Below are 16,121 nucleotides of genomic sequence, written 5' to 3'. Positions count from 1 at the left end.
AGGGAAATTAGGGAATGCTGGCCAGGCTGGGAAATAAGGATATTTTTTAAACTAGTCCTTTGGACCAGTGACCCCCTAGTGTCTGAAATCATTTACTGGTCTCCAGACTGGTCCCAGCCTTTGCTCTCCAATAGATTTGCAATTAATAAACTGGTCCCGAGGACCAGTAACCCCCACTTCTTGTATTAAAAAACTAGTCCAAGCAATTAATAAACTGGTTTTGGACCAGAGGAAGTGTGCTATTTCCCAGCCTGATGCTGGCAGCGTGCCGCCCTTGTACCGTCGTCTGCTACCGTGACTGCTACACAATTTAAACCGAAACTGGCCCCAACCTGAATGGGTTTTGAATTTTCGCATTCAATTTTAGTATTCTATAACTTACAGCCTTTCTGTCTTCCCTCTCAATTTATTTGGCAACATTGGGGGAATGATTTTCGTAAAAGATTTTGTTTGTATTTGATAAAATAGTTCTAGTTTGAAAAGTTACGTCTTTAGAGTCAGACATTTCGGAAATGAGTTTAATAAGTCTTCAAAGGGTGGCGCTTAAAGAGGTACTTGAGAAATTATCCGTGGTTTACACAGGAATTTTAAATTTCAAAAAACTGGACTTTGTTTATAGGAAATGGAGGCGAATGATTGTAACTGTGATCATTTAAGCAAAGATGATCAAATAAAGCAACTAAAAGCCAAGGTGAGTTTCAAAGCCTATAGCGTTTTGGCCAGTACAGCATGAGACATCCAATCTAGTATCCCTTTAAAGCGAGTCTCAGCTGTGACTGTGGTTTAGTATAAAAAAACGGCACCAGATGCTCCCATAGTCGAGGGGTGGAGTTGACTGACCCAATAAGCTTATCAAAGACTAGGTCTAGCTCCGCCCTTCAGGACGATTTCTGATTGGTTCCTGCCTTTGGCTACATAGAATTGGTGTGTAGAAGGTTAATCCTTGGATGAAGAATAGTTACACTTGGATATATCAGTCGACAAATTTTATGACCACAAATCAGACTTGTAAATAGGGGGTACCAGGGAGCCTGTGACACCCAAGAAAATTCACAGGACACCCTGAAAAAATATTTTTAGGGGGGTCGGGTACCACCCGGGTACCCTGAAAAATTTGGTGCGATGAGAACTCTCCCCCATAACTACAGACCAAAACAGCTCTCAAAAAAGGAAAAAAAATAAATTAGTTCAGCTAGCTAGCTAATTGGACCAAGTCATCTTGCGACTTATTGCCACTTATCTAACGCCTTTACAGTGCATGGAATTGACGAATAGGCCTGTAACTGATTCGCTGTAAAAGTGAGGTTACAGAGTGAAATAATGAGCTCAAAACCAATAATGATATGACTATTTACAAGTCTGCCACAAATGGCTTACGCGACCTTCGCGCCGCGAAGTGTGAAAATCTTGAAACTCCCGTAACAAACAAGAAACACGTGTTTAGTTTAGCCAAGGCCTAGGGTTATTTAAACATCAACTTTACTGGTTTCTTTTATTATAGAAGGTAATTATATTTAAAGTATAAAGTCACCTACTATAATAATTAGAAGAATAATAGTTCATCTTTAAAACTTCCATAATCATAAATCACCGCATAAACAAAAGCCACTGAAAACGATCTTAACCCTAACCGCCGTTTATTTTTCAAATTCAAACGGAATCAGAGCAGAAGACGTAACCAACGGAAACCACAGCCGGTAAAAACAGCTTGTCGCGTTACCAAATTTCGAACCCCTCTAATGCGCATCCGCGACCGCGGCCAGAAGCACACGTTATACTACGAGTGATATATCCAAGTGTAACTATTCTACATCCAAGGTTAATCAGTGTGTTAGGGGCGCCACAGTAGCTGATATTTGCTTTAAAGTATAAATCGCAATAGAAAAACCTTAAGTAAACCAATGTTTATTGGTGGGTGATTAGAATCACCATAAGCCTATCACACATCCCTCGACCATTTATAGCGTTATTAAAGGGCACCACAAAAGCCTTGTGGGAGCTCTATGCCCACACACACAAACTGCAGCCTTCCTTATAGTTCTTGCGAAGCTACCGCGCCCCCAAACCATGGATTAACTAACGCCAACTACATGTTCTGAATCATTCTTTGATTCCTCTCTTCATTCCCCCAATTTATTGAACCGAAACGGATGTAGATAGCGCCATCTCTCGGCAAAATAAATCGTTTTTTTCCCAATTTAGGCAGTATTTCAATTTTGACGTCATGGACCACGTGATATTTGGTCCAATTTTCTTATATAACTAACTGTTAAGGATAGTAGTTGCTGCTAGGGGGCGTTTGGAACATGCATGCCTTATCTTTTTGGGGGAACGAACTTTCCCTAGCATTAGTTAATCCATGCCCAAACCTCTGGTGGCGCCCTTGACGAAAAAACCCCTTCTGATCCCCCCTTTGTTGACGTCACTGGTTCCTCTGTTTTCTTTCTGGACACTTTAAAAGACATTCTGCGTATAAGAAAGTCCTATTTTGTAATGCAGTCTATTTTTTTCAGTGTAATGGTTTAATATCAAACATGAAAGAAGTGAGAATGACAATTTTATTTGCGATAAATGAGAAACTGGACGAAATTGAGCGGCTCAATGGGGTCATTAAGGAGTTGGAAAGCGAAATCAAGGATCTGATGGTTTGTAACATTCTTCATTTTCATTGTCGATGTGAAAGAGAATCGGGTTAAAAGTATTAGTTCAATTATTGTTAACTGTTTATAACGTAGGAGGAAAGTGGAATACACGAAAGAGCCAACATTGAACGCGTGAAATCAGAACCTGTTGAAAATGATTTAGGACTGAATGAACAGGAATTATCTCATCCTGTTCTGATAAATCAACAAACAGAAGAACAAATACAAAGGTATATAAAGCAAAAAACCAATGAGAACTTGTCAACGAGGGCGGAGCTAAAACTAGCCTTTGCTTATGCTAAGCTTAGCAGGCCTGTCAACTCCACCCCTCGACTATGGGAGCATCTAGTGTCATTTGTTTAAACTAAACCATAGCCTACTCTCGGCTATGGTTAAGTTTAAGCTCAAGCATAATTTTTTATTTGACTGACTAATTCGCGTCCATAAAACTTGATTCGTTAAGCCTTGCCACGAGAATCGTGAATAAAATCAGAAGTATATAAAGCTTCGAGGGAGAAGTGGGGTAATTGTAACATGATTCTTCCCAACATATCATTTTATATTTGGAGCAAGGTTACTATTAAACCAAATCACAAATGCGTTAAATAGTTCCCTCATTATTACTCTATTGGCGCTTAACTATTTGCCAAGGCGCATGCGCTTGTGGTCATTTTTGTCCCATCCACGTCAAGACAATCACGGTTTGTGCAGAGTTCATTGCTGAGGATTTAGCAAATACCAAACAGTTATAGAATTCACCCCACGTTGTGATGCCCATCTGAAGTTTGTTGAGCAGGAAAGCAAATGTTCAAAAAGGGGTCCTTGGCCTGGGAAGAATCATGTTACATATAACTGAAGAGTGTCATCCTTTTTCTATTATCCCCTTCTGATAAAATGTATTAATCTTTTATTACTGTTGCTTCATCAGTTTTGACGATTTTTTATTTGGATAGTTCGCAAAGTATACCAGCTGAGATTACCAACAACATTTACCAAAGTCTGCTTAAAGTGGAAGCCACAAACCTCGAGCAATTTGGGATAGGTATGGTGTCACATTATCGTAATTCTGACACGCAACCTGATGTAGTTCCAGTTTGATGAAACTATTAGGGTTATTTTTTCGTTTTGATCATCAAGGTTCGTTGGTAAAAGCCGAAGGTGCTTGCAATATTGAAGGCACGCTGACTGAAGAAGACATTAAGGAAGAATCACCTGAATGTGACGCGGAGATTGGCAAAGGAGACACGTCCCAAACTAAAACTACCTCAAAAAATGCGCGTTTTACAACGCGAATTATGAAACTATGTATTCCTAAACTCAAATGCCGTGACGGTGTTCCTTTACTTAACCTTGAGGGCGAAGCGCAGTTCGAAATGTCTCCTGTCCCAAGGACAGATTCGCCTCCCGAGAACAATCTTAGCGTTAACAATTCTTATCCCAAATCACGAATTTCTTCGACCAAGAGAGGAAATGAGAGAATAGCAACTCGATCCAAGAAATTGTGCCTTGAAAAACATGGGGAATTGTCGTCGCTTGACGCAGATAAGGAAAGCAATTCTCTAGAAGAAGCTCTAGAGAAGAATCTTGATGATAACCAGTCCAAAAACACCTTGACCGATTCAAAGAAAACTGATAATAGACAAAATCAAACTATGAAACTGTGCTTGCCAAGCGATTTACCAAAAGAACCGATTGAAGTTGAAGATAATACTTCAGTGTCCAGCTCTGATACACCCGAAAGTAGCTCGTCAAGTAGTTCCGAAAGTAATACAACTTCTGCCAGTTCGGAAATTGGTAAGTCATTTTACGCTTAGGGTCAGCAACGATTTTCGGGACTGGAACATAAGACTCAAAAATCGTCAAAATTGAGCCACTTACAGTAGAATTTAGAAACCTCACAAAAAACAGAGGATGTTTCGAAATTTTCTAGTGGTAGTTCCCCTAACAGGTTTTTTAACCCCGTCCTTTCTAACCCTGACTACTTTCTGTCATCCCTGGATTTTTCAACCTCATCCTCAATCTTTAGCATGTTAAATCTTAAGTTTCTAAAAATTTTGTCTCATTTAAATTAATACGTTTTTTAACTTTAAATTTAAACGGAAAATTGTCCCTGCGAAGAATATCAAGCTCAAAACTTGGTTACCTAAATTCAGCGGTTGAGCCTGAGCTCCGTGGCCACCGGACGAGAAAAAATACCCTTTTAAAAATGCAGGTACCCGGCCGTCCTTGGTGTCTTAAGGAGCCCAAGCAAACGTTGCTCAGATTGATAAGACCTTAGTGCTTTACTCCCAATGGTCTTTGAAACTGTGAATTGTTTCATCTAAAGAATATTTTAGAGACCCTACTCCGTCTTTATAGCAGTTCTCGAATATTTGTGATTGGTTAATCGGTTCTTCAGAATAATTGTCCTTCGCGTGCTAGGAGGTTCTATATGAGGCGTTGCGAATATATCGTGTAGCTCACCTATGGCCCAAGATGCATACTTTGTGTGTGAAGCCTTACCGCTTTTGGTCTTACTGATAATGAAAGATGAAACGATCTATTATTGAAAATGTAATGGACACAATTTGTAATGCATTGAAAATTACTTAATGTGTGGGGAAACAAGGATTTTAAAGAGAAAATGGTGTTAAGGTAAACATCCTTGGGATTTGGGTTGAGCCTTTCGGAAAAATAATGTTATAGTCGTTGCAAACTATCCAAGACGATTTCATGTGACTCAATTGTTGCAATAAGTAAATCACGATTTTGTCACATACACCGCTTACGCCTCGGAGAAGTGGCCATCATATCCTAAAATTATGATGATATCCGACTTATCGTAAATTTTCCACTTTCTCTACAGTTATATTCAGTTCATAAGGGTAACGCCAGGCCAAATGCTTAATTTGGAGTTGGGTTTTAACGAATTGCAGTTACTTGCATTTTAACTTGGTCACCTAGAACCAAAAAAAAGAGGAGAGGACATTATAACGCCTTTCAATAACGGCAGTCATATCATTTTTCTTCCAATTTATTTTATCAGCATATATATATTGCAATAGACTAAAACCTTAAATATTTTCTTAATAATTAACAACCATTAGTTTCCACTTTCTGATAAGTAAAATCTTCGGAGATAGTCATATCGATTCGGAGCGGTATTAATTTTGTTTTCCGAACTTGTTTTCCTTAACTTTGTGTCATTTTAGTCCTCGGCATGACCGGTTTTATCAAGTGCTATTGAACATAGTAACGTGTTTGATTCAAATTGTAAGGAAGTTTCAGTTTGTTTGCTTTCTGAAGGGAAAATCCGAGAAGCAGCGTTCAACTCTTTGCAAATATCTCCTGACTATAAAATTGATCTTGAACGTCACATTACAAATGGTACTGAAGAAAAACGCTTCAAACGTGATCAGTGTGACTATACTAGCTCCGAGAATGGTTCTTTGATCAGACGTGAACATGATTTAACTGCTCTGAGATCGACCTTGTTTGGCTTTCATCTTCCAAAAATCGCGAATGTGGGAGACACAGACTCCCTGCCGGAAAATCAGGCCGAAAAATTCCGCTTTAAAGTTAGATGAAAACTAATCTTGGGCAAAAAGCCGCTAATCTATGCTAATTTTCAGTCGTTGTGGTTGTAACATATTTATATGTATTGGACGAAACGTTCACACTTTTTATGTTATTTTCAAGATTCTCCAAAATTTGAACTGTAGCACTTGAATAATGACACAAACCCTTACAATGCTCCCTTTCCCAAGGATCTTCACTCTTATCTTATCATCACTGGTGCTTATTTCGACCCAAAATACTTTGGCAATAGAGAGGGGGTGCCCGAATAAATTGGAAATTGGTAACGATTTGAACGTCCATCAGCGCATTCACAGTGGTGAAAAACCCTTCAAATGTGATCAGTGTGACTATGCTACTGCCCGTAAGTGTACTTTAATCGCACATCAATGCATTCATAGCGGTGAAAAACCCTTCAAATGTGATCAATGTGAATATGCCAGCTCGCAGAGCTGTCATTTGAACGTCCATCAACGCATTCACCGTGGTGAAAAACCATTCAAATGTGATTAGTGTAATTAGGCCAGCACGCACGAGAGTAGTTTAATAATATATCAACGAGTTCACAGCACTTGGTGAAAAACCCTTCAAATGTGATCAGTGTGACTTTGGAAGCACTCGGAAGAGTAGCTTGATTGCACATAAACACATTCATAGGATAGGTACATATCGGGCTGTTTAACAAAGTTTCTTTGGATAATGTAATGTGCATTGCACATTAATGTTTAATTACAATTGTCTGCAAAGATTTAACGGCTCGGGCCGGATCGAAATTAAAATTCACACTAAGGCATAAAGCAGACTGTGCGTTGTCTCTAAATAGAGATTCAGATGGTTCTATAAGTTTGATTAATCGAATCAGGGGGAAAGCTTCCATTCCCGCTCCTTGATCGAACCCGGTGACATCACTGCAAATATATTCAACCGTCATAGGTTTGTGCACCTCCTAGGTTCACGTGGAATATCATTGAAACAAATAATATAGAATCTGTTTATAAGTCTATTTTTATTACCATAGAATATTTTTTTCCCACAATTTCAAAGCATATATTAGGTTAGGAATCATCAAAATTGTCGCTAAGCTTAACTTTACCCTTGACTTCATGCTTGTGTTTTTTCACTTCTTAGTAGGTGTTATCATGCACCTACAGAGGTTTAATGGCAGAATATGGCTGTTCATATTGTCACGTATATTTTATTATACGTTTATTATGGGGAAGTTTGCATTCTGTATTACGCGAGTGTCTAACGTGGGATCAAGTTTGAATCTTCCACGTTCTCAACGCGTATATTAGGTTTGGTAAGGTCAAACCTTTGGAAACCGCTATTTCGACTCGGACATCGGTTATTGTTTCTGAACTTGTTTTGTTTGCGCCTTTGTGTCTTTTTAAGCCTAAGCATAACCAAAAGTAGATAGGGGGGAAAGTAAAGCACTTGGAAGATCCCCCGCGCCATGAAAACCTAGAAACCCCCTTTCCTCTCTCACACAGTTCCTACCCCCTCGCGTAGGAGAGGCATTGCACATTGCCAGTGCCTATTTGCAACTGAAAAATAGTTCTGTAAACAGTTTTAAAAGGACTCCTACTAGCTAAGGCTTAACAAGATTGCATACGGATATACGGACGATACTGGAAGTAGATTAGTAGAATTAGAATATTTAACTGTATGAAAGGTAATGGATCCATGAATGAACTGTTATATGATATGATTTGCCAGTGTGATCTTCTTAAGTCAAAACATGAAGAAGATAGTGGTGGTTATTCTGCATTTCTTTTTGCCTGGACTAGGTGGATTAGTCAACTAAAATGGGCCCGACCCTGTAATTATATGTGACATAGGGAAATACAAAAATTAAAGGATAAAAATCAGCGCCCGAATTTTTAAACGATGTAACACTTGGTCGATTTAAATTTTCCTTTAGAGCAGATAATTTCACCGGCTACTGTCCCGGGGCGCTGCCGTCGCTATGAAGTACCTCTCAAAAAAAATCGATAAGGGGTTGGGGTGTTTTCTCAAACGTCATTGGCTAACTCGCATAGGGGGTAAGGGAGAGGAGAGAGAGCTTCTAAACTTAGAGGAAACCCACAGTCAAAGGTGGGGGACCATCCTCGAGCTTTACTTTCCCCCTATCTACTTTTGGCATAACCTGTTATTCAATTGCCTTTGAACATTGAAATGTTTGTGATGCGAGTTGTTTGATATCATATGAGATTTTAATCTATTTCCTTTCTGTAGGAAAATCCAAGAAAAAATGTTCAACTCGATACAAATGTTCACCTGAAAATGAAAGGGAGCTTGAACTTGACATTCGAAAGGATATCAAAGAAAAACGCTTCAAATGTGATCAGTGTGGCTACGCTAGTACGTGGAAGTCTCAGTTGATCGAACATCAGGGCATTCACAGTGGTGAAAAACCCTTCAAATGTGATCGGTGTGATTATGCAAGTGCGTGGAAGAGTGATTTGATCACTCATCAGCGCATTCACAGTGGTGAAAAACCCTTCAAATGCGTTCAGTGTGATTATAAAGGCACACGGAAGAGTAATTTGATCACTCATCAACGCATTCACAGAGGTGAAAAACCCTTCAAATGTGATCAGTGTGGCTATGCATGTACGTGGAAGAATCGCTTGATCAGACATCAACGCATTCACAGTGGTGAAAAACGCTTCAAATGTGATCAGTGTGGCTATGCAAGTACGTGGAAGAATTGCTTGATCAGACATCAACGCATTCACAGTGGTGAAAAATTCTTCAAATGCGATCAGTGTGACTATGCAAGCACTCAGAAGCCTCATTTGATCGAACATCAATGCATTCACAGTGGTGAAAAACCCTTCAAATGTGATCAGTGTGACTATGCAAGTGCGACGAAGAGTAGTTTGATCAGACATCAACGCATTCACAGTGGTGCAAAATTCTTCAAATGCGATCAGTGTGATTTTAAAGGCACACGGAAGAGTAATTTGATCACTCGTGTACGCATTCACGGTGGTGAAAAACTCTTCAAATGTGATCAGTGTGACTATGTAAGTACGCGGAAGTAAGATTTGAACAAACATCAACGCATTCACAGTGGTGACAAACCCTTCAAATGTGATCAGTGTGACTTTGCAAGCACGCACAAGGGTAATTTGGTCGCTCATCAACGAATACATAGCGGCGAAAAACCCTTCAATTGTGCTAGGTGCGACTATATATGTACACAGAAGCATAATTTGATCAAACATCAACGCATTCATAGCGTTGAAAAAACTCTTCATATGTGATCAGTGTGATTATGGCAGCACGCAGAAGATTAGTTTGATCAGACATCGACGTTATAATCACATGGACTAATAAAATAGATTGTAGTTAAGCATACTAAGCATACTAAGCGTGATTGTCGTGGCGCGTGGTCGCGTGTTTTTTCGCTCGCGCTATTTTTAAATTCTTGTAAATTTCAGTTTTTAGACTCTTATTTTAGGCTTAGCGCTTTTCGACAGTTTTTTTTCCAAATTCTTATTTTACTACCGTTTTCGACACTTCTCGTTGTTACTAAATTTGCTGAGTGGACAAGTGGCTTTTGGAAATGCTGCCTCCAATCTTCCCTGAGGTCTTCAAGGCGTATTTTACTGGTACACGGACGGGTTACTGTGTTCGAATTCTTGGGTTGGTCACACTCTCTCTACTATACGCTCATTTATATGGTGACGTGGACTTCAGTTTCTCAGTTCAGCGTTTGGACACCAGCTACTTCTACGCACCCTTTGTTACGTACTCCACTGCGGACTCTTTTGGTCACATACGCTCGACCCATCGTTTTCGTTCGCTTCCGTCTACACTTGCCCTACTGGATGTGGTTTCTGAAGTTTCGCCACTAATGGCAGTGCGCTTTAACCATTTGATATCTTGCGGTGACGTGGAACTGAATCCTGGTCCGATCTTGACTATGAGGTGGCCTTGTGGGCATTGCCAGAAACCTGTTACTGACAATCAATTGGCTTTTTTCTGCGAGGGCGACCTTTGTCAACGATGGTTTCACATGAAATGTGTGTCCATGCGCCGTGCGGAATACGATCGTCTCGGATCATCCGACGAGCCCTATTTATGTCCCACCTGTTCTCTACCGGCTCTCTCTGACTCATTTTTTGCTGCGCAAGATGCACCGTCCCTGGATCATTCTGCGTCCTCTACAAGGCTCCCTAGACGCTCGAGACATGTTTCTTACTTCCATGCCAATGTTCGCAGCCTGCGCTCAAAGATTAAGGATCTGTCTCTCCTGAACTCATCTCAATATGATGTCATCGGTCTAACGGAAACATGGCTTGACCCTTCTGTTCTGGATTCCGAGATACTACCCCCTGAATATGTCACTTTCCGGAAGGATCGTCCTACACGCGGCGGTGGTGTATTACTGGCCTTGCATGAAACTCTACATCCGGTTCGCATTGAGCTTCCTGCTGAACTCCAGACCTCTGAAGATGGGACTCCTATTGAAGCGGTGTTTGCGACCTTTACCTGTGGCTCTCGCTCAGCTGTGCTTGGTTGCGTCTATCGTCCGCCGAATTCTTCAATGGCTTATATGGTTACGCTTTGCGAACTTTTTGGACACCTACATGAAACACTTCCGCCGCATGACGTTTTTCTTTTGATGGGAGACTTTAACGTACACATCTCATGGTTGGATCCGTCTCCGAGAACTGCGGATGAAGAGTTATTTTGCGACACTGTCCTTGGCCTTGGGCTTCAACAAACTGTACTCACTCCCACCCGTGGCAACAATTTTTTGGACCTGGTTTTTATTAACGACGAAAGATTCCTGCACGAGACTTTCACTACTGCCAATCTGCCAGGTTGCGACCATTATGCGGTCACTGGCGCTCTCAAGATGCCGCGTCGCTTTACCCAACGCGTTAACCGTTCGGTCCTGAACTACAAAGATTTGGTCTTGGAGGACCTTCTTAATATGATTCGTCACGCCCCTTTTGACTTGGCCTTCTCTCCTAGCTATAACATTGATGAGACCTGGGAACTTTGGTTAGATATTTTTTGGGCCACTGTAAGGGATAACATCAAGTCAACTGCCATACGGGGCAGAAAGCGTTCGCCTTGGATCTCTAAAGAACTCGTTCATCTGAGTCATAAAAAAAACTCTTTATAATAAGGCCCGGAAGTCCAATAAGGATTCAGACTGGAATAAATATAGACAGTTCAGTAATGTTCTACGTTCAACGACACGTGAGGCTTATGACAAGTTCGTTGGGACCTTGCACGATACTCTGGCAACGTATCCTAAACGCTTTTGGAGCTTTGTGAGTTCAAGATCTCTTTTACCACCGCCTTCGTCCTTTGAGGTACCTAATGGGGTGCTGTCTTGCCCTTGCGCCATCGCCGCTGCTTTCGGAAATTATTTTTATGACAGCTTCCGTCCTCCGGATCAGGAGCTGACCTTACCACTCCTTCGTCAGCCTGAACTTCAATTCACCTTCGATCGCGTTGATTCCTCTGATGTCGCCTGTGCCTTGACTCGCTTAAAACCTGGTTCCGCCTGCGGTCCGGATGGTATAACACCACGTCTATTGCAGTTGATGGCTCCTGCGATTATTGGTCCGCTGACTAAACTCTTTAACTACTCGCTGGAGACATCGTCCCTGCCCTCAGGATGGAAATTGGCCAATGTGGTCCCGGTTTTTAAGGGTTCTGGAAAACGGAATGATATAACAAACTACCGCCCTATTTCTCTTACATCCGTCGTTGGGAAGGTCCTGGAATCGATCATAGCCGAGAAACTAAATTTATTCCTCGAAGACAACTCTCTGCTGCCTTCATCACAGTTTGGATTCAGGACTGGTCGATCGTGCATGCAGCAACTCTTACAATCATTTCACCAATGGTCGTCTTTCCTTGATGAGAGGGGTCCTCTAGATGTTCATGTTGTCTCCTTCGACTGGTCGAAGGCTTTTGACTCGGTGTGCCACAAGCGACTCTTGTACAAGCTTGAACGTATTGGAGTTTCGGGACCTGTTCTTTTCTGGTTTCGGAACTTCCTGTCCAACCGCTTTCAACGCGTGATTTATCGAGGAGAGTTCAGTTCCTACCGCCATGTTCTATCTGGAGTTCCACAAGGCTCGGTTCTCGCACCATTGCTTTTCAACGTGTTTGTGGCCGACCTACCGTCCGTTTTATCTGAACGATGTTCCATCTATCAATATGCGGATGACAGTTACATTTCTCAGGACATACGCGAGGCATCCGACCGGTCTGATTTGCAGGAAAATATCGATCGAGTTTATCAATGGGGTGTTGCCAACAACATTTCGCTTAATATCCGGAAATGTAATTTCATGGTTCTGACTAGAAGAAAATGTCTAGATGACGTTTCCTATCGGATCAACGACACTCCAATGTCGCGTGTTGTCTTCATGCGGCTACTTGGAGTCAGGGTCAGCTGCGACCTAGGCTGGGCTTCTCATGTCGCCTTTTCTGCTAACCGTGCCAAACGTTTGTGTGGATTAATTCGTAGAACGACTGGCTACTCCAGGGCGTCCCTAACCCTCTACCGCTCGATGTGTCTACCTGTTTTGGAGTTTGCATCCCCGGTTTGGAATCCTTACCTGAAGAAAGATATTTCTACCTTAGAAGGTGTTCAACGGCGTTTCACAAGCTTCATTCTGAAGTCTCCCAAACCGCATAAAATCAATCATATACCATATGTAGACAGACTGCGCGCCTTACATCTTTTGCCACTGTCCGTTCGTCGTGATGTTTGCGATTTGGTTACACTAGTCCGCCTTGCCACTTCACCTACCTTCCACCTACACGAATTTATGACCTTGAACCCGAGACACGTCATTCCAACGTTCTCAATAAAGTATGCGCGATGCCTTGCCTTGAAGAACTCATTCTTCTACAGAAGCGCTAGTGCTTGGAACGCGTTACCTGAAAACCTCAGATCAGACGCTACTCATTCATCGATTTTACAGTTTCGGTCTTTAATTTCGAAATTTTTGCAAGATGCCTGGGTTTATGATTTTACTTCAAATTAATTAACTTTCATTAATTTTATCTTTTTAGCCATATCGTAGTATACGATAGGCTCGTAGTTTGACCCGAGCCGTCCGTAGTAGTAGTAGTAGTAGTAGTAGTAGTAGTAGTGGCCGGGGTTGTCGCTTCGTTATCGTCAGATTTTAGCTTAAAAGGAACTTTATATTACCACAACCCACCCATAGGGGTTACTGGGCTCGGTTAGAGATTTAATTTTAATTAAAACTTTTTCAGGTCAGACCCGGGAATCGAACCCGGGTCGCTGGCGTAGTAAACAGCCACTCTACCAATGAACCATGGAGACTTGATAGAAACTCCGAGTTTTTTATTATTTATTCTTAACTCTAAAATGTCGGGGTGATCTGTGGGGTCGGAAACTTTTGAATTTTTATCTGTGGAGTCGGATACTTATGAATTTGTATGTTTGGGGTTTTTATATTTATTTTCTTTTTATGTATGTGCTAATTAAATAGATAACGATTTTCCCCGTTTTTCGTTCTCGTTCGGTAGCTATCGTCATCTATGTTATGTTTGACTGGAACGTTTTGGCGGTTAATGCAAATGTGGGTTTAGATAGAGCTAACATAGTGTTAAATGAGCGTTATGCGTTTGATCATTTTAGCATTGCTAAAGGTAATTCGAGGGGATAATCACTAAAATGCGTAATCACTATAACTAAACTTTCTCTTTCAAAGGTTTCTGGGCATAAGTCCTTGTTAGAAATTTATAAGATGCGATAAGTGTGCATCGGCATAAGTCTATGTTGTAAACTCATCGAGGGGATTATCACTAAAAACTATCTGTTCTTCGATTCGCCGGAATATTAGAATTACAGCATAAGTAAATTTATACGGTTATAATTTAATCACTGTTTAGAGTAGGGAATCGAGGGGCTATTCACTCTGATTTTATGCACGGTAAATCATTTAAGCATTGAAAAAGATAGCGCTATTCACTCATTAGGGTAACGTATAGAGGGGTTATCCACTCATTAGGGTAGGGTATAGAGGGGCTATTCACTCGTACGATATGGCTACTATTACGAGCCCTTGGGCCGTCTTGTTTATATTTATATATGCGCATTAAGTGTTTTTGTATTGTCCCGGTAACCACCATGAATAGGCTTTGCCTCTGTGGTTGCCTGCGGTTTTCTCGCTAAATAAATATTATTATTATTATTATTATACTCAGCAATTTAAAACTTGGAAAGAACCATTTCAAAATGTGTTAATTGCGCAACGTGTTTTCATTTTCGTTTCACACATTACCGTTCTTGACAACTGTAGTAGATGCTCACTAACAAAATGTTTTCGATCATAGAAAAACCTATCCTGACAGAATAGTCACAGGGCAGGCTACACGGTTTTACAAAATTGTGGAATGTAACAAGCCTAATGATAATCTAATTAATAACTTAGAGTCTGATATAATTTCATTGAAATCAATTTTGGAAAAACGTAACCTCATTTTTAACGAAACTAAAACTGTATTTATGATATTAGAACCAAAGAAATTTCAAGGTATGACAACTGAAAAAACCAAGCTCGGGTCTTTAGGTATCAAACGTGTCAGCTCATATTGTTATATAGGGACGAAAATTGATGATAGGTTCACATTTATGGATCATATCAGAAGTAAATAGCTATTTACTTCTGATCATATTGATTATACCCTTAATAAGGCCAACAAAAGATTATGGCTTGTCAACCCATTATATAAATGTCTTAATATTCATAGCAGAATCATCTTGCACAAGGCAATTATCCAGCCCATATTTAATTTCAGTGATATATTTTATAATGTGGGATCTAAGAAACATCTAAAAAGATTACAAGTAATTCATAATAAATGTACAAAAACATTGTTGCAAAGAGGGAAGAGGTCTTCTGCCACAGAGGCTAGAAATCATCTAGGTTGGATGACTCTGCTGCAAGAATATAAAATAAACTTGTTGATACTAATGCATAAGATATATTACAAAAAAGCCCCAGCCTATATTTTGGACATGTTTGAAACTGTGACAAATACATACAGTACACGTGCCTGTCACACCTCTTTCGTTTTACCAACAAAAATATCGAGCCTTAGTAAAAAAAGTGTTAAAACTAGAGGTATTATGCTATGGAGCTTATTACCAAACAGTATTAAGAGTGTTGATTCCCCAAAACAATTTAAACAAGACATTAGGGCATTTATTTGTAATGCAAGCACTTGACTCTGCATTGACTTTATTCTGATTTTAATTTAAACCAACTGGACTCCTTTGTAAATCAGGAACGTTTTGTAACTGAAAGGAATATCCAAAATAAAAAAGCTTTAAATAATAATAATAATAATAATAATAACTTCTTTTAACGGAAAACTGGTAGTAATACGATGTTTGTGTTAGTTATTTATAAAACCTTCACGACAATATTTAATGTAACCTTTTTTTTTTAAATATAATTAACAATATTTAATATGACAAATGGTGTATCAGTAATTATATCTTCGCTATTAAAGAATGATATTTTTACCATAATAATTGATTAATCGTAATTTGCTTCTTTCCTTACTTTAACTTCGTCATCACTTCTGGTGCTATTTGGTTTCAGCAGAAACAGGAGAGACAGCAAAATTGTCGCTAAGCTTAACTTTACCGTTGAATTCATGGTTGCGTTTTTTCACTTCTTAGTAGGTGTTATCATGCACCTACAGAGGTTTAATGGCAGAACATGGCTGTTCATATTGTCACGTATATTTTATTGTACGTTTATAATGGGGAAGTTTGCATTCTGAATTACGCGAGTGTCTAACGTGGGATCAAGTTTGAATCTTCCACGTTCTCAACGCGTATATTAGATTTGGTAAGGTCAAATCTTTGGAAACCGCTGTTTCGACTCGGACATCGATTATTGT

General features: G+C 40.1%; 2 protein-coding genes across 2 annotated transcripts; both read left to right on the top strand.

The window, feature by feature from the left end:
* Nucleotides 1-321: 321 nt before the first annotated feature.
* On the top strand, nucleotides 322-9,693 carry LOC149621118 (uncharacterized). The gene is made up of 7 exons (XM_089855229.1): nucleotides 322-551; nucleotides 620-691; nucleotides 2,514-2,645; nucleotides 2,736-2,872; nucleotides 3,596-3,684; nucleotides 3,780-4,436; nucleotides 8,433-9,693. The coding sequence occupies exons 1-7, from the start codon at nucleotides 513-515 to the stop codon at nucleotides 9,242-9,244; spliced, it is 1,938 nt and encodes a 645-aa protein (XP_089711355.1). The 5' UTR covers nucleotides 322-512; the 3' UTR covers nucleotides 9,245-9,693.
* A 75-nt stretch (nucleotides 9,694-9,768) lies between these two features.
* On the top strand, nucleotides 9,769-15,747 carry LOC149621117 (uncharacterized). Its single transcript, XM_089854704.1, has 3 exons — nucleotides 9,769-11,238; nucleotides 11,345-13,856; nucleotides 13,919-15,747. The coding sequence occupies exons 1-2, from the start codon at nucleotides 9,769-9,771 to the stop codon at nucleotides 13,223-13,225; spliced, it is 3,351 nt and encodes a 1,116-aa protein (XP_089710830.1). The 3' UTR covers nucleotides 13,226-13,856; nucleotides 13,919-15,747.
* Nucleotides 15,748-16,121: the final 374 nt, after the last annotated feature.

This window comes from Phalangium opilio, unplaced genomic scaffold, assembly GCF_054372755.1.
Source record: "Phalangium opilio isolate 3A_F unplaced genomic scaffold, DU_Popi_V2 ptg000209l_1, whole genome shotgun sequence".
NCBI lineage: Eukaryota > Metazoa > Arthropoda > Arachnida > Opiliones > Phalangiidae > Phalangium > Phalangium opilio.
Note: the sequence above shows the minus strand (reverse complement) of the source record. Positions and strands in the feature narration are given on the sequence as shown.